Source organism: Heptranchias perlo, chromosome 4 (assembly GCF_035084215.1).
Source record: "Heptranchias perlo isolate sHepPer1 chromosome 4, sHepPer1.hap1, whole genome shotgun sequence".
In the NCBI taxonomy this organism is placed as follows: domain Eukaryota; kingdom Metazoa; phylum Chordata; class Chondrichthyes; order Hexanchiformes; family Hexanchidae; genus Heptranchias; species Heptranchias perlo.
The window spans coordinates 80,680,210-80,699,768 of record NC_090328.1 but is presented as its reverse complement, the minus strand read 5'-3'; the positions used below and the strand labels follow the sequence as shown (position 1 = coordinate 80,699,768).

Here is a 19,559-nt window from a genome sequence, read left to right as displayed (position 1 = left end):
GAAAGATTTAGTAGAATGGGCCTGTACTCTCTGGAGTTTAGAAGAATGAGAGGTAATCTATTGAAACACATAAGATTCTGAGAGGGTTTGACAGGGTAGCTGCTGAGAGGTGGTTTCCCCTGGCTGGAGAGTCTAGAACTAGGGGCATAGGCTCAGGATAAGGGGTCGGACATTTAGGTCTGAGATGAGGAGGAATTTCTTCACCCAGAGGGTTATGAATCTTTGGAATTCTCTACCCCAGAGGGCTGTGGATGCTCAGTCGTTGAGTATATTCAAGACTGAGATCAATAGATTTTTGGACTCTAGGGGAATCAATGGATATGGGGATCGGGCGGGAAAGTGGAGTTGAGGTCGAAGGTCAGCCATAATATTGAATGCCGGAACAGGCTCGAGCAGCTGTATGGCCTACTCCTGCTTCTATTTCTTATGTTATAAGTATTTGTCTGACTTAAGTGTGAACTTCTAATGCATCAGACCATATAATTCACTCCTCTTTATATAGAATTTCTATTCCCCAAACATAACACCTAAGTTTCTAAAACCTACTACAAGTATAAAAGGTTTACAACCCTTCATATTTTCATTTTTAAATGTGCTTAAAAATATTAATATTGTATTGTAATTGTATTTTAGTTTGAATTCAGTTGTAACACAGAATTTAGTGGATTGAAGTATAAATAATTCAGAATTGTTCATTTTTATTTATAATGAAGCATCTGGAAATCTTAGAGATGAGCTCTACATAAATATTGAATATTCAGATAGCCCCCGGTGGCCCTACTATGAGCTTGCAATTCAGGCATAGCAGGTTGGCAGAATTGTCGAGGATGAAAAAAAACGTTACCTGATTTATTTTTATATTTTATTTCCTAGTGGAATCTGTGTCATCTGAAGAGCACAAAGTGGAACGTGGAGGATTTAAAGAACTGAAGTGCCTACCTACGTCTAGACTAGCTAAAGTTACGTGGAAGTTAAATAACAAAATTCTAAGTGAGAATTCAAAATATCGAATTGTTCAAGACAATTTGCTGATTTTCCCTCTTACTGAAGAAGATTCCGGTATCTATGATTGCTGGACAGCAGAAACTGTGAAGGGAGACCTATATGAACAGCTGGTGGAAAGGTATTCTCTGATCGTAGAGGGTCCATCTAAAGTTGTAACAACTTCCCCAACCACATCATTTACTAAGATGGAAGGTAATTCTGCAACAGCTCAGACAAGCTCAGATAAAGAAGGAAGGCCTCCTCACACTATCACACCCCAGATTCAAACTGATGTGTCCACTTCAACTGTGTTGCACACTTCAGCTTCCACATTCTCAATCCCTATGTTTTTAACTACAGATAATTATCATTCACTGGTAGATACTAAAACTGTCAGTGAGCCGTCAAGGGCTGAAAGAAATGATAGCATTCTGTTATTTTTCTTTGTGGTGATTACACTTCTTTTCCTGATGCTAGTTGTTTACAATTGTTACATGAAATACTTGCCAGGTCCTTGCCTGAAATTACGCTTGTATATAGTCGGTGATGGGAAGAAGCCAGAATTTGATTATGACAATGTGTCTGAGGAGCTGGTAAAACAACAGGCAGTGAAAATCAATTCAGATAATCAAGGTAGTGAGCAGATTGCTGCTGGTGACAAGGGTTATGAAACTGAATCGGACTGTGGGAATGGCAAAATTCCTAATACAGAGAAACCCCAAGAGCTCAAGCAAATCCAAGAAAACCATTCCATTGATTCTACTGATCCAGAGAAAGATGCAGATATTAAATTCATTGATGAGGAAGCCCAGAGTCTTTGCTAGCATTTTCAGTATTGCTTACAGTTGTATATAGATAAGCTGTTTGCTAGTGTGGGAACAGAGTTAAAAAAACAGTGGAGATCATGAAATGCTATAAAAGGTTTGCAGTAGATATAAGAGATTCTTAGAAAATTTAATTAAAAGCGAATATCAATCTCACATGTTCAACCTGCATTATATTCAGCAATCTCAGAATAGTTTTCATATGCTCAGTATACAGATGATTTGAGTTTCATTCCAAATTGGAAATTATTAATTTATCAAATTGGTAAATCTCAAAGTGCTGTCCAAATTGGAGCATAATTTTTTTTGCATATACTGTATATGTAGTATTTTATATTGCACTGAAAATTTGAGTAATATTCTGTTAGAAATAATTGTAGCTTATTGCTGTATCTAATGTAGGTTGATGCCTTTGTTTATGCTAACATTGTACAGCACCTCAGGGATCAGACAATGAATAGTAGGTTTGTGTGTTTTTTTTAACTTGTCTATGTTATATGGACTTCAGGTAGCTTTAGATTATAATGTGTGTGTTACAGTGAAACATGGGGTCCACAGAACTGTGATTTAAAGAAGTAATGCATATTAAAAGGAAAAATGCATCAAACTGTAAGTTTGAGTGTACATTGCTAAAATGCTGTTACTGAGCCATGGCCACGGCATTGGGCCTAGTTTCAAAGACTTTTCGTACCTGTGGAAGACCTTCGATACTCAGCTGAGCACTGTACCACTTATAGCCACTGAGATGGATTTTTCTAACCGGTGTGGTAACGGGACAAATCGTATACCACGGACACAAATGAAAAAAATCGGTCTGCTGCATCCTTTAAACGAGCAGATTTTTACAGGCTGCAAAGTTGTTGAGGTTTCTCTCCGGATTTTGTAAACGCCTGATCTGATGGACTTTAGAGGACTGAGAAAAGAGCATTGGAGCCTGTGTTTTGCTGCTAAAGATGTTCAATTGTTTTAGTAACCCACTGAACTGCTATTGATAATAAGAGCAAGTGGTGCAATTAACCAGCTTTTTAATCTCTCACTGGTATGGCAGCACTATACATTTTATATTTTAAGTTTATGTGTAACAAGTCATTTAATTTTGGTTTCTGGCATCTTTATTTGCTACTGTGTGTGTATGTATATATATACACAAAAAACAGGTTCCTTTTGAAATTGTTTTATTCAAAAAAAAGTCTCAAAAGGTTTTATGTAGAGCTAACTTCTAGGGAAATTGGTGTTTTATGTGGTATATTTAGTGGTTTAAATGTTCAATTGTATAGAAAATTGCATATTTTTTATTTTTTTAATTGTGTAAATAGAAGTTAAAGGCTGCAAAAGTATCGAAGCAGCATTTTAGACTACTGAAAATTTGATTGAGCCTCGTGTGTTTTTTCAATCTGCCTTGTCACACCAGAATTTATGCAGTCTTTAAATACCACTACTTCTGCAACTTCTGCCTGACTCAGTCCATTTACCTCTTTTGTCCTTTAATGCATGACCAAACTTTCTTAATATTGTATCTTTAGAACTCTATTCTGTTTGTGCCTTTCTGTCTCACAGCTTCTCCTGTTTTACCTTTCACTCCTATCGGTCCCTCCTCTTCACCTTTTGGGCCTGATCCACTTCCTTCCCTTGTTATTACCCCATCTGAAGGGTCTTCTCATGAATGGTCCAGTGCAGACAGTACAGTGGTCCAGCTGTTACCGCCACTGCTGAGCGACCAGACACACAGTGTGTGTAACCCTGGATCTGTTCACCTCTTCTTCTGTCAAGCTATTGGTGAGTGAGCATCTGCTACCAGGAGTAATTAATTTTTTGTGTATTAGGTGGGGGAGGGAAAGAGAAAAAATTGTCCTTTTTAGTATTGTGAAACTACTTTCCTTCTCCTTACCAAGGAAGAGTGTTTTAAATGTAGTACATATGAGCATGTAAGTTTGACATTTTATAAAGTTTTGAAATCCTGAGCCAGTCCCTGAGCTTCTGTTAGAATCTTTTTTCTGTACAATAATGTAAACAGAGTTTATCAAGGACCTAGAAAGATTTTCTTGTTTTTATATCCTTCACCCTGGCTAATGGTTTGTGATATGTGGTACTGCACAATATTTGGTTAACTGTATATGTGCATTGGTTACTTTTGATTATAAGCTGAAATAGTTTCTTTTTAAACAGAATTGCACAATAAAACTCAGAATGCAAAAATCCATTGTACTTTATTAGATTTACACTCGCAAAGTAATGCGTACGTGCAGTGAGCATGGTGCAAAATGATGCAAATTTTATGTGATGGTGTTGAATGTTTTTAGTACACATTCTTGAATGGTACTGTTCATTGTATACCTCAAGTTGCTTGAGTTACAACAAATTTAGTATTACTCAGTCAATATATTATGGGGTGAATTTCCTCGGGGCTTCTCCCACTCTGCCACCATAACCTTGGCTGAACTTCAGCAGAAATCTGTTTACACGTGTCAACAGGGTTTCAGCTGGAATTATGGCGGCAGAGTGGGAGAAGCCCCAAAGAAATTCACCCCTTTTGTATTTTACACCTTTTGATTGGCTGGCTAACACAGGGCACTAATCCCTGATAGCAGGGCTGCATTCCAAGAGCGCAGTTTGTTAAAAGTCAGTAGCCACTACACAAAAGTAATTCTTGGGAAATGCAAATTTGAATCTTGGGCTTGACCAACACTGACATCCAAAATATTTGGTTTTGTTCTAAAGATATAACATTTTTAAATAAACTCCGTTTAGTTTGTTTAATAATGTACAAGCCCTAGCTGAACCCAGGAAACCATTTCACAACTGATATGACTGTATTTGTTGAGTTTTATCATATAAAAATCTTGCTTTTAAAACCACGCTAAATATTTTTCACATTTTTTCAGGAAGGAAATGGTATACTTTATATCCAGATAGATTGTTTTTTGATTGGAAATGAAGAGCAGTTGGCCAATATTAAGGAGCTGTTGATTTTGCTTGCAAAGTGCAAGAAGCTAGTTCTGTCCTTGTTAGACTATAATAACCAGTAGCCCAAATTACCATACTTGGTGCTGAATGTTTGAGACAAGAAAGTAACTAACAACAAATGTTATTGGTTCTGGAAATTGGCCAGTGTAAAGGCAATAGATCAATAACCAGAGTACTGTCAGTTTTTTCCACTGAGACTTGGTTAAAAAGGCTGAGGATGAATTTGGAGCAATTGTGTTATAGAGGGTGCAAAAACACCTGAACTACCACAAATGGATTCAGTGACTCGGAAGCCAAAATTTGTTAATGTTGAGTATAACTGCACCACCGTCCAAATAAATTATATACACAGCTTACATACATAAAAACCCACCACATGGACTTTGGTGCTGTACACCCTGTGTTGTGGTTATTCTCTATTGCAGCTGCACTGCTCTTACCATTACTTCTACTGGCAAAGATACAACACACTCCCTGCTTGCAAAGTTGGTAGCTGCATTTTCAAAGCCTTTGTTAGACTAATGAGATAAAAAAATATTTTTTTAGTTGTTACATTCAGTGGCATTCTGCTCTTAGAAGAATAATACATGTAAGGAAGACTTATAGCTGAGCTGATACTGGATTAGTCACTCAGGCTTCTCAGCTAGTTCGAGTTGGCATATTACAACAGTAGCCTTGCATCCAGATGCTCCGACTGAAGGTAATTTTTCCAGCGCTCTCACTGGGTCTTGATGTTGGCAATTCTGCATTCTTCAAATTGCCAAATTCCACCTTAGGCTGAGCTCCTGCATTCCACTCCGTCCCTTTCCGTGACTTCCCAGTAATCAAGCTGTATTCCACAACACAGCTTCAGATTCCACTTCAGAATGAAGGGCCTCTGTTACTTCTCCAGCCAGGTCAGATCGGTCTGAATATGACAGAATTGATGCATCAACTTGCTTCCCAGAGTACTTAATCCCCACATTCCAACATTGAGGGTACCATATTGAATACCATTACCTACCTGGATCTCCAGAAGCTTTAAACCAAGGAACCGATAATGTGGCAAAAACATGCTTCTGCCTTTATTAATGAAATCAAAATGCTTGTTCAGTTGGTTAGAAATGTGTTCGAGACTTTTTTATGAAATCCATCCATAGGGCAAAGTATGCAGGCACATGGGGATACATTTCTTGAGAGAATTCAGTTTAGCTGCCAGTTGCCTAGCTTAAATGACCTTGGCACATTGACCAGCATCGATATTATGGAGCACTAAACTATCAACTTTTCTTCAGTACCACTTTCATTGGCTATGGCACAGAGGACCAATTTCTGATACCACAGTAACCATATGAGATGTGTTTGATGATATGGTAACAATCTTATATGAAATGTGTTCGAACATGTTATGTCAAAAGTGAAAAGCAAGTAGTTGTTCACTTAGCAGAGAAATGGAAATAGAGGCAGATGTTACAATCAGCAGCAATTATGTTGGCTATGTGTGGCTCCATGGTGTGTTTGCACAATGAAAGAATAAGCATACACACACACATATATGAGAGAGAGAGTCCTCGTGGAGACGAAGTCCCGTCTTCGCACAGAGGACACCATCCAACGTGTTGTGTGGCACTACCACTGTGCTAAATGGGATAGATTCAGAACAGCTCAAAACTGGGCATCCATGAGGCACTGTGGGCCATCAGCAGCAGCAGAATTGTATTCCACCACAATCTGTAACCTCATGGCCCGGCATATCCCTCACTCTACCATTACCAACAAGCCAGGGGATCAACCCTGGTTCAATGAGGAATGTAGAAGAGCATGCCAGGAGCAGCACCAGGCGTACCTAAAAATGAGGTGCCAACCTGGTGAAGCTACAACTTAGGACTACATGCATGCTAAACAGCGGAAGCAACATACTATAGACAGAGCTAAGCGATTCCACAACCAACGGATTAGATCAAAGCTCTGCAGTCCTGCCACATCCAGTCGTGAATGGTGGTGGACAATTAAACAACTAATGGGAGGAGGAGGCTCTGCAAACATCCCCATCCTCAATGATGGCGGAGTCCAGCACGTGAGTGCAAAAGACAAGGCTGAAGCATTTGCAACCATCTTCAGCCAGACGTGCCAAGTAGATGATCCATCTCGGCCTCCTCCCGATATCCCCACCATCACAGAAGCCAGTCTTCAGCCAATTCGATTCACTCCACGTGATATCAAGAAACGGCTGAGTGCACTGGATACAGCAAAGGCTGTGGGCCCCGACAACATCCCAGCTGTAGTGCTGAAGACTTGTGCTCCAGAACTTACTGCACCTCTAGCCAAGCTGTTCCAGTACAGCTGCAACACTGGCATCTACCCGACAATGTGGAAAATTGCCCAGGTATGTCCTGTCCACAAAACGCAGGACAAATCCAATCCGGCCAATTACCACCCCATCCGTCTACTCTCAATCATCAGCAAAGTGATGGAAGGCGTCGTCGACAGTGCTATCAAGCGGCACTTACTCACCAATAACCTGCTCACTGATGCTCAGTTTGGGTTCCACTCGGCTCCAGACCTCATTACAGCCTTGGTCCAAACATGGACAAAAGAGCTGAATTCCAGAGGTGAGGTGAGAGTGAGTGCCCTTGACATCAAGGCAGCATTTGACCGAGTGTGGCACCAAGGAGCCCTAGTAAAATTGAAGTCAATGGGAATCAGGGGGAAAACTGTCCAGAGTCAGACCTAGCACAAAGGAAGATGGTAGTGGTTGTTGGAGGCCAATCATCTCAGCCACAGGGCATTGCTGCAGGAGTTCCTCAGGGCAGTGTCCTAGGCCCAACCATCTGCAGCTGCTTCATCAATGACGTTCCCTCCATCATAAGGTCAGAAATGGGGATGTTCGCTGATGATTGCACAGTGTTCAGTTCCATTCGCAACCCCTCAAATAATGAAGCAGTCCGAGCCCGCATGCAGCAAGACCTGGACAATATCCAGGCTTGGGCTCATAAGTGGCAAGTAACATTCATGCCAGACAAGTGCCAGGCAATGACCATCTCCAACAAGAGAGAGTCTAACCACCTCCCCTTGACATTCAACGGCATTACCATCGCTGAATCCCCCACCATCAACGTCCTGGGGGTCACCATTGACCAGAAACTTAACTGGACCAGCCATATACATACTGTGGCTACAAGAGCAGGTCAGAGGCTGGGTATTCTGCGGCGAGTGACTCACTTCCTGACTCCCCAAAGCCTTTCTACCATCAGGAGTGTGATGGAATACTCTCCACTTGCCTGGATGAGTGCAGCTCCAACAACATTCAAGAAGCTCGACACCATCCAGGACAAAGCAGCCCGCTTGATTGGCACCCCATCCACCACCCTAAACATTCACTCCCTTCACCACCGGCGCATAGTGGCTGCAGTGTGTACCATCCACAGGATGCACTGCAGCAACTCGCCAAGGCTTCTTCGACAGCACCTCCCAAACCCGTGACCTCTACCACCTGGAAGGACAAGAGCAGCAGGCACGTGGGAACAACACCACCTGCACGTTCCCCTCCAAGTCACACACCATCCTGACTTGGAAATATATCGCCATTCCTTCATCATCGCTGGATCACAATTCTGGAACTCCCTTCCTAACAGCACTGTGGGAGAACCTTCGCCACACGGACTGCAGCAGTTCAAGAAGGCGGCTCACCACCACCTTCTCAAGGGCAATTCGGGATGGGCAATAAATGCCGGCCTTGTCAGCGACGCCCACATCCCATTAACGAATAAAAAAAATTGTCAGTAATATCCCAGGAATTGTTCGAAATTGAGTCCGTCACCAAGCATCACCTTTCAATACATTGAAGCGCTGATGTACAGAACTCTCAGTAGTACAGCTGATGGAAGTAAATAGAAAAGACCATTTGACCCAACAAAGCTGCTCCTTTTTCGTTGGTCTCAACTTATTTCTCCTCAAAAACACATCTCGTCATCCGTTGAGCCTATTAATGAGAAACCAAAAATGTCAGGAACAAGTGCAGGAAAAGAATGTACCCAGACTATTGTCAGATATGCAGTGTGTTCTGGTTAGTTTGTATATTGGTTATGGAATGAATGAAAACTTTTCACAATGGAATATGTTCAAGGTTAAGGTGTGGTCATTTCCTTGCATTGGACCTTTTGCAGAAAATCTTTGGCCTCAGAGGACTTGTTGGATGACAATTTATTTGCTTTTTGTACAGGTGAGCAACTTAGGAAGTTGAAACAATGGGATGTTTGTGGGGATAGCATGACGAGATTCTGCTTCAAGTAGATGGACCTTCCCCTCAGTCCCTGGCATGAATGGCTTCCCTGTGACTGCCAATAGGTGTTTGCAATTCTTCAGAAAAATCGCTATCACCAATATTGCAATGGAAATTGTTGAGTGCTCATGTTTAAGGTGAATTAAAGCTCTTGTTCCCAAATGTCTCTTTTGTCTCAAGAATTCCACAGGTACTGTCCCTCCCCCTTTCATATCTGCCATCATCACACCCTCCTCAAAAAAAACTTAACCTTGACCCCTCTGTCCTTGCAAATTACCACCACATCTCCAACCTCCCTTTCCTCTCCCAAGTCCTTGAACGTATTGTCACCTCCCAAATCCATGCCCATCTTTCCCGCAACTCCATGTTTGAAGCTCTCTAATGAGGTTTCCGTCCCATCACAACATTGAAATGGTTCCTAATCAAAGTCACAAATGAAATCCTCTGTGACTGCAACCATGGTGCACGCTCCCTCCTCGTCCCTTTCTGAAGCCTTTGACACAGTTAACCACACCTCAGCGTGGCTCCTCCATTGTCCAGCTGAGTGGAACTGCCCTTGGCTGGTTTCACTCCTAGCTATCCGGTCGTAGTCAGAGAAACTCCTGCAATGGCTTCTCCTCCTGCCCCTGCACCATTACTTCTGGAGACCCCAAGGATCTATCCTTGGCCTCCTCCTATTTCTCATCTACATGCTGCCCCTTGGCGACATTGTCCAAAGACATGACGTGAGATTCCAAATGTACACTGACGACAGTCAGCTCTACCCCACCACCACCTCTCTCCACTCCTCCACTATCTCTATGTTGTCAGACTACTTGCCTGACATCCAGTCCCAGATGAGTTGCTTTTATCCTCCAATGAAACATTTAGAAGACTTGAAACCATTGACTTCGGTCCCCACCACAAACTCCGTTCCCTCACCACCGATTCCATCCCCCTCCCTGGTTACTGTCTCAGGCTGAACCAGACGGTTGGCAACCTCGGTGTCCTATTTGAGCCTGACCTGAGCTTCTAACGACATATCTGTCCATCACTGCCTACTTACTCCTGCATTCCATCACCCGTCTCCTCTCCTGCTTGAGATTATCTGCTGCTGAAAGCCTCATCCATGCTTTTGTTACCTCCAGATTTGACTATTCCAATGCTCTCCTGGCTGGCCTCCCATCTCCCACCCACTATAAATTTGAGCTCATCCTAAACTCTGTTGCCTGTATCTAAGCTGCACCAAGTCCCACTCACCCATCACCCCTGTGGTCACTGACCTACATTTGCTCCCAGTCCATCAATGCCTTGATTTTAAAATTTTCATCCACACGTTCAAATTCCTCCATGGCCTCGCCCCTCTCTTTCTCTGTAACCTCCTCCATCTCCAACTTTGGGCCCTTGCCTCAGCATTGGCACCCGTGCCTTCAGCCGTAAAGGCCTTAAGCTCTGGAATTCCGTCACTAAACCCCTTCACCTCTCTCTTCCTTTAAGATCCACCTTAAAACCTACCTCTTTAACCAAGCTTTTAATCTCTCATCCAAATATCTCCCTTTTTGGCTTGGTGTCACTATTTGTCTGATTACCTTCTGTGATATTTTCTGACCGTACTATTCCTGTGAGAATGCTTAGCACATTCATATGAAATCCTTCTGCACACATTTTTAAAAATGTATAAATGGGTTGCTCATATAAAAATAATGCACAAAGGATTTTGGCACGAGTACAGTAAGTACTTGTTTGAGAACTTACTACTTGAAAAATATAACCGAAGGAGTTTATAATGGTCAGAAAACAATATATGGTTGCTTTCCCATACAGTTTGTTCATGCGTCAGGGAGGGTGCCTCAGATTTGGATCACTTAAAGAAATGTGAGGACTGCATTGCTAATGCTGTGTGAAAGATACTGGGAGAACAGGGGTGCATAATGATTCCACAATCATTATTGTGTTTTGAAGCCGGTTGTTACAAACTATCCAACTAATCTCGAAAGCAATGGCAGAATATGTTGATTTGAATGGTGATCCCCATGATCGTGTGGCAGTGATGGTACCTTATTTCCACAGCTTTATTACTGCTAGACAGTCCAAAAGGACATGAAGATAAGAGCTCTACTTGTATATCTTCAATAAACAGGGAATGGCCAAGGTACTTGTTATTTAAAGCATTTGGATATCAATGGTACTATTATTAGATGTGGTCCAAAACCGTTGTGCTTTGGTGTTGATCTGGTGCTGTTTACAGGATGAGTTTGAATGAACCATGTTCCAGATAGCATGTTAAGGAGCCAGGTTAGGTCTCAAGTGTGCATGATTCCGGTGAATTTTTGATAATTCTTGATTAATAAAAAGGAGATACAGCCATGTAACCAGTCTAGTTTTTGTGCAGTTATTTAAAGAGGAAGGAACATAGCTATTATTCTTGTTTTATGAATAAAATATTGTTACCATAGTCATAGTATCCAACCACTAAAGAATTCTAAATATAACATCTACACACCAGTACCTTATCCAAGTTTTAAAATAATATGTTTCTGATCAGGATGTGGGTGATACACATTTATTGCTCATCCCTATTTGCCCATTGAAGGCGGCTCTGGGCCTTCCAACTCCGCAGGTATTAAGAGTAAACCACATAGTGTGATTAGATTGTTGTCACCTGGCCAACGTATCAGTGAGGAATGATGACTAATATAAAGATACTTTTTGGAGCAAATGAAATTTTTAACGTTAATTTCAATTGTAGGCCACAAGTTTGCAAACTAAAGGAATTTCTCCAAATAATACAATAGGCATTCATAATTTTTCTCTTGTCAAAGATCAAGGACCTGGAGATATATTCTTTTTCAAAGGGAACAAACAGTGGCTTTGTTTTGGGCTGAGCCGATGCACTACTGAAAAACATTTTGTTGCTGCTTTAATGGAGATTTGTCTAACCTTGCCCTGTCCATAGCAACAAACCATGAAAATCTTCTGCTGATGCTAATGAGGATCACAATACAACACTGTGTGCACTGCTACAGAGATTTTGGATGTAGGTCATAGCAATATCACTTATTTACAGCAGAACATCAGACCATAAGGGACTGTACACCTCAAACCTGTCACATAGGACCAACTGACTCCATGTGATTCAATGATCTAATAACAGTTTGCATTGCCCTTTCCAAAGCATTCACATAGGGAAACAAAATCAGCAAAACATGTCATTTTCACAAATCCAAAAAGAATACAAAGTGACCTGGATCTTTCTGAATATGTCCCAATAATATCTGCTTTCTACTCTGGCTTTAGGGTCATCCCAAAATGTCCAATAGCTATATAAATAATTACCTGCAGTGCTGTTACTTGTGATCTTATTGTGATCAGGAGTTTTGTTTAAATTGTAGCGACAGATTAGTTAGATGGTGTTTTATTCAGAATGAAATACTAAGGCTTTCATCAATGCCCTTGAATCAACAAGCTGGAGAATGGGTTAGGCAATCTGTAAATGTTGCTGTCTCCAAGGAACTGATCTGCATCTCCATATGCCAGTGATAAGCATAGTAAAAGACTTCTGATTTGGTTCTCCCAACGTTATGTAGCAAAAAAAATCTGCTCCACCATCTATGGGAAAACATGAACTGTAAAATTACTGAAGAATAAAGACTAATGGAATCATTTTGCACCCAGTCAGTTATCCCCCATATGCTGGAATAATGTAGTTTTAATGTCATAGTATCATAGTAGGTACAGCACAGGAGGGAGCCATTCATCCCATCATGCCTGTGTCGACTCTTTGAAAGAGCCATCTAAATTGTCCCATTCCCTCGCTCTTTCCCCATAGCCCTGTAAATTTTTCCCCTTCAAGTATTTATCTAATTCCCTTTTGAAAGTTACTATTGAATCTGCTTCCACCACCCTTTCAGGTAGTGCATTCCAGATTAGTACAACTCACTGCGTTTAAAAAATGTTTCCTCATCATGCCTCTGGCTCTTTCACCAATCACCTAAAATCTGTGTCCTCTGGTTACCGACTCTTTTGCCACTGGAAACGATTTCTCCTTATTTACTCTATCAAAACAGACCGTTCATGATTTTGAACACCTCTATCAAATCTCCCCTTAACCTTCTCTGTTCTAAGGAGAAAAACTCCAGTTTCTCCAGTCTCTCCATGTAACTGATGTCCCTCATCCTTGGAACCATTCTAGTAAATCTCTTCTGCACCCTCTCTAAGGCCTTGACATCCTTCCTAAAGTGTGGTGCCCAGAATTGGACACAATACTCCAGCTGAGGCCTGTTTTATAAAGGTTTAGCATAACTTCCTTGCTTTTGTACTCTGCCTCTATTAATAAAGCCCAGGATCCCATAGCATTTTTTAAACAGCCTTCGCAACTTGTCCTGCCATCTTCAAAGATTTGTATATGTGCACCCCCAGGTCTCTGTTCCTGCACCCCCTTTAAAATTGTACAATTTCTGTTTGTCCTCCTGAAGTCTGTTACTATCCTCCACATTGTTTACTACATTTCCGAGTTTTGTGTTATCTGCAAGCTTTGAAATTATACCCTGTATACCCAAGTCCAGGTCATTAATATATATCAAAAAGAGCAGTGGTCCTAATACTGACCCCTAGGGAACACCACTGTATACTTCCCTCCAGTCTGATAAACAACCGTTCACCACTACTCTCTGCTTTCTGTCCCCTAGCCAATTTTGTATCTACGCTGCCACTGTCCCTTTAATCCCATGAGCTTTAATTTTGCTAACAAGTCTAATATGTGGTACTTTATCAAATGCCTTTTGAAAATCCATTTACACATCAACCGTATTACCCTCATCAACCCTCTCCATTACTTCATCAAAGAACTCAATCAGGTTAGTCAAACACGATTTTCCTTTAACAAATCTGTGCTGACTTTCATTTATTAGCCCATACTTTTCCAAGTACCAATTTATTTTGTCCCGAATTATTATCTGTAAAAGTTTCCCCACAACCAATGTTGGGCTGACTGGTCTGTAATTGCCGGGTTTATCCCTCGCCCCTTTTTTGAACAGGGGTGTAACATTTGCAATCCTCCAGTACCGTCCCATATCTATGGAGGATTGGAAGATTGTAGCCAGAGCCTCCGCAATTTCCACCCTTACTTCCCTCAGTAACCTAGGATGCATCCCATCCGGACCGGGTGACTTTTTTTACTTTGAGTACTGCCAATCTTTTAAGTACCTCCCCTTTATCTATTTTTATCCTATCCAATATCACTACTACCTCCTCCTTTACTGCGACAATGGCAGCATCCTCTTCTCTAGTGAAGATGGATGCGAAGTATTCATTTAGTGCCACAGCCCTACCCTCTGCCTCCACAAGAGGATTTTTTTTGTCCCTAACCGATCCCACCCTTCCTTTGACTACCTTTTTACTATTTACAAAAGACTTTTGGGTTCCCTTTTATGTTAGCTGCTAATCTATTCTTACACTCTCTCTTTGCCTCTTTTATTCTCTTTTTCAGATCTTCTCTGTACTTTCTGTATTCAGTCTGGTTCTCTACTGTAGTATGAACCTTACATTAGTCATAAGCCTCCTTTTTCTGTTTCATTTTAATCTCTATATCTTTAGTCATCCAGGGAACTCTAGCTTTGGATGCCCTTCATAGGAATGTGTCTACTCTGTACCCGAACCAACTCCTCCTTGAAGGCCTCGTATTGTTCAGTTACTATTTTACCAACCAATTTTTGATTCCAATCCACCTGGGCAAAATCTTTTATTATAAAATACTCAGAGTACGACCCCAACAAGCACAGAAACAGGCCATTCAGCCCAGTTGGTCTGTGCTGGCGTTTATGCTTCACACGAGCCTCCTCCCACCTTCATCTCACCCTATATGCAGTAAAGAAAGAACTATTTAGCACCTTTCACGTCCTCTAAATGTCCCAAAACACTTTACAACCAATTAATTACTTTTTAAGTGCTGTTGATATGATGGCAAATGCAGCAGCGAATTGTTATTCAATAAGACAAATACTAATGAGGTAAATAACCAATTCATCAGTTTTTGGCGATGATTGTTGAGGAAAAAATGTTGCTCAGGACATCAGAAAAACATTCTGCTCCTCACTGTGAATAGTGCCTTTGGGATCTCTTACCTAAATGTCTCATCCAAAAGATGCTGCTCTGAAATGTCAGCCTAGATTATGTATTGGAGTGGAACTTAAACCCAAGATCTTCTCGGAATGCTAGCAACTGAGATAATATAATATAATATAATATAATTGGTTTCAGTATCTGAGGCAACTAATCAAATGTTTGATTTTATGGATGCAAATGTCATTTTCATGGGAACAGTTTTAACTGAATGAAAGGTTTCACTATGTGACTGAACCTGGCCTCATTTCTCTCTTTGATATCGAGACAACGCATAGTCATATTGAACCAGAAAAAGAGACCTTTCAACAATCATAATGAAAGCCGTATGGTTCTTTCTCTTCATGCAAACCAGTTTCTGTTTGATTTACATACAAGAACTTCCTGAAATGTTTTGAAAACTACATAAATGTTTGCGTGGCCATTCTTACTGTTTAGCTATTGCTTCAGTGTATGTTTATTGTTTTATATAGAAAATATACCCAAGAATGAATACCCTTGGCTATAATTCACCCTTTAGGAATGCTCCCGCATTTTATGAATGTCAACATTCAATTACAACTTTTAATGCATGCCAGGTATTTATTTTATTTAATACATGCTGGATATATACATATATATATATATATTTTTAAAATGCTTGCTTTCTGCTTTGTAGCAGGCATGTTGAAAATGTTTGGGTAGAGTCAGTGAGACATGGGTGAAAGGTAATAAATCTTGTGATGTCCAATCTGTATATCAGCTCATGTACTATTTTTTCAATTTTCTTTCCCGCCTCCTCTCCTGAAGGCTGGAACATAAGGAGTAGTTTAGCGACTTTGTGCTTCAGGCAGAGAGCCTTACCCACTGAGAGTGCGCATTGCAAATTTATCCCTACACTTCCACAGATTTCAACAGCCCTTTGCACACCTTAACGATAAGTGCTGGCAGGCTATTCAACTGGAGTGAGGTGGGGGGAAGAAAATTGGAAAAATAGTACATTAGCTGGCTTGTGATTCGCAGATTGGACATCAGTGTCAGACTTATCACCCTTTCACCCATATCTTTCTGACTCCACTCAACTTTATACTCAATGAGTATAACATGTACACTTTTCAGCACAGAACCTAGTCCTGGAACCCTGGCTGATGATATTTTTTCACCCTTTCCTAGCTTGGGGACATTGAGGACAAATTTAGTACCATACCACTATTATGATTGAGATCGACTAACTCAACATAGTTGGAATATTGAACCTGGGACCTCACTGGTCTGTAGAGCTCAGTACACTACCAGGTGCTGCTTTTCCTCACTGATCCATCAGAGACGCACATTTATTTATATTTTTAAACCTCAACTGAACAGAAGGCAAAGGCGCTTAGATTCTGATGCAATCTGTATGTGAACATCAACTTTTCACCTAGATAACTGCAACACATAAATGGAGTCTAGCCAAAAGTCATGTGACTTCCCTACATCAGAGTTAATCTTTTTTATAAACAGACACTTGGAAATGTCTGTACTGAATATACGTCTGTATGACGCAATGTCTCTTCAATGACTAAAATACTTCATTGGTTTGTGCAATTTTATAACTTTGTTCTAAATACCCTTTAATGAGCAAGGAAAATCTTGTTCCTTTCAATTCTTCAAAGACATAGCTTCTTCATAACTCTCAAGTCCAACCAATAGCTACATTTGATTCCTAAATCCTTAGTCCTTTGTCATAGGCATTTTTGGCCTCAATATTTTTTATGACTTCAAATTGAACTTTGCATTTCTCCTCCACTGCTAAAGTTCTTTCCAAGAAGCTTGGTTTCCATTTTGTTCCCTCACCAGTTCTTAACTTTCTATAGAGCCCAAGTCTGTCCAAGACTGGTATAATTCTTCCATTTCTGGGGAGGCTTTCCTGGCTGCACTCTCACACTCCTGGACAGGATGCAGGAAAAGTGTGACAGGCATACTCTTACCTCTAGCCTCCAACCTCCCACCTCTCCCTCACAACCTTTCTTGTCTTTATTTTATCAACACTATTATGGTCAGTGCTCCTATACACTTTCCTCTCTAGTTCCTTTTAAAGTCCAAAAACTCATCCCACATGCATATCCCCCTCCTCACATCCCCACTATTTTGAAATCATGATTCATGGTACAATCTCCTAATTCTTTCCCAAGTCCTCAAAACTGTAGAAATCCTTACCTCAGCCTTTCCTTCCTAATACAATCCAGGCTTTTAAAACCCAAGCTTAGTGTGACATAATCATCACTTCTTGATTTAGGAACATAGGCCACACGAAGTGTGTCTTGAGTACACCATTCAGACCCTTGAGGCTGTTCCACCATTCATGACTGATCTGTACCTCAACTTCATTTACTCACAATGTGGAGATGCCGGTGATGGACTGGGGTGGACAAATGTAAAGACTTGCACAACACCAGGTTATAGTCCAACAGTTTTATTTTAAATCACAAGCTTTCGGAGCTTACCTCCTTAGTCACCTGACGATGGAGGAAAGCTCCGAAAGCTTGTGATTTAAAATAAAACTGTTGGACTATAACCTGGTGTTGTGCAAGTCCTTACATTCATTTACTCACCTTTGTTTTTTGATCTCAGTCTTGAAAATTTCAATTGACCCAGCATCCACAGCCTTTTTCAGGAGCAAGTTCCAGATTTCCACTACCCTTTTTTGTGAAAAAGGGCTTCCTGATTTCGCTCCTGAATGGCCTAGCTCCAATATTAAGATTAAGCTCTCCTGTTCCAGATTTTCCTACTAGAGTTAATAGTTTCTCTGTACCTACTCTACCAAATTCCTTTATCATTTTAAACCTCAATTAGATCACCCCTCAACTTTCTAAGCTTAAGGAAATACAAGCCAAGTTTATGCAACCTATCCTCATAATATAACCCATTAAGCCCTGGTATCATTTTGGTGAATCTATGCTGTACCCCTTCCAAGGCCAATGTATCTTTCCTGAGATTCGGTGCCCAAAACTGAACACAGTACATTAGATGTGGTCTGACCAAGGCTATGTACAACTGAAGCGTTACTTCCTCACTTTTGAATTCCAACCCCCTTGAGATGAAGGTCAATATTCCATTAGCCTTTTGATTACTTTTTGTACCTGGTAATTTGTGTACGTAGACACCTAAATCTCTTTGATCCACCACAGCTCCTAGTCTCTTGCCATTAAGAAGATATTCCAATTTGTCTTTCTTGGATCCAAAGTGGATGACCTCACACTTCCCCACATTGAACTCCATCTGCCACAGTTTTACCCACTCACTTAATCTGTCTATGTCCCTTTGTAACTTCCTGCTCCCATCAACACAATTTACTGTTCCTCCTAACTTAGTGTCATCTGCAAACTTGGATATGCAACTCTCTTCTTTCATCCAAGTCATTTACCTTGTCTTTTGTTTTACTCTGTTCAATCTTGGTGGCCTAAACTTTAGGCCTTAGCCTTTCACTTTGGTTTCTCTATAAATAAGAGCTTATCAACAAAGGTTACTTTATTGTTCTGAACTACTCAAGCATCCCAATTGCATGTATGCAGGAAGTTAAAGCCCTTAAATAACACAAATGTACAATGTTTTTGGACTTTCATGAAACAAGACAAATGGTTTCCCCTCTCAATCACTCAGGTTCCTTTCGAAAGCAGATGTGCATCTACCAACATTCTGTATTTGCGCACTTACTTATCACTTCAGTAGCTTTGACGCTGATATAACGCGGCAAGAAGAATTTTTGTTCAAAGCTAAACATAGTACTGTATGTGTTGGTGAAAGAACTAAATAACATAACTCAGATGCTGTACAGAATGTTGCACAAGCCACTTTTAGTTTTGTTTTCATATTTGGATTGGTTTATTGAGGCTAAAGGCATGAACAACTAACATGACACAGAATAACACAAGGACATCAAAAAATGGAGGTGAAGGCATTGTTGAGGAGGTGGCATGATGTGTGGAGGGCCAGAGGAAAAGGAGTAGGGGGTTTGAGAGTAAATTTGTGAAGGAGCTCAGAGCACAGTTCCTCCACCCCCAGCTTTTGAGGGTGAGGATAATGGAGTTGGATGAAGGTATAGTACAATGGAATGGAGTTCAGTACAGGAGCCAGCAGGGAAGTGGAGTTTGACACTACTGAATAGTTAATTTGTGCATTAAAAATTTATTTGTTAACAGAATACAATCTGGTTGCTAGGCAGAAAAAGCACAGACAGGTGAATAAAAAGAGAAAAAACTGAGTATGCCGGCAATCTAAAATGAAAGCCGAAAATGCTGGAAGTACAGAGTACATCTGAAGTCTGAGACACTGTAAAGGGAAGTCAGTGGAGGAGGTGCTTTGGAAAGTTAAAATTAAATGGGCTTGAAGGGCCGCCTTCATGTAAATGAATCTTGTGAAAATATAAAAAGCTAAGTTACCATTTTGGGTTCTGATGAAGGGTCTCC

At 40.8% G+C, this 19,559-nt stretch overlaps 1 protein-coding gene across 3 annotated transcripts in view; it reads left to right on the top strand.

The window, feature by feature from the left end:
• sema4d (sema domain, immunoglobulin domain (Ig), transmembrane domain (TM) and short cytoplasmic domain, (semaphorin) 4D) overlaps positions 1-19,559 on the top strand; it is a 184,641-nt gene that overhangs the window by 146,597 nt on the left and 18,485 nt on the right. For 2 of the 3 annotated variants that reach the window (XM_067983229.1, XM_067983230.1), the window contains exon 15: positions 874-3,994. In XM_067983229.1, the coding sequence (XP_067839330.1) occupies positions 874-1,808 (935 nt within the window). In that variant the 3' untranslated portion in view covers positions 1,809-3,994. Of the gene's footprint in view, positions 1-873; positions 3,995-19,559 lie in introns of those variants that run through there. The other variant, XM_067983231.1, reaches the window with a different exon arrangement.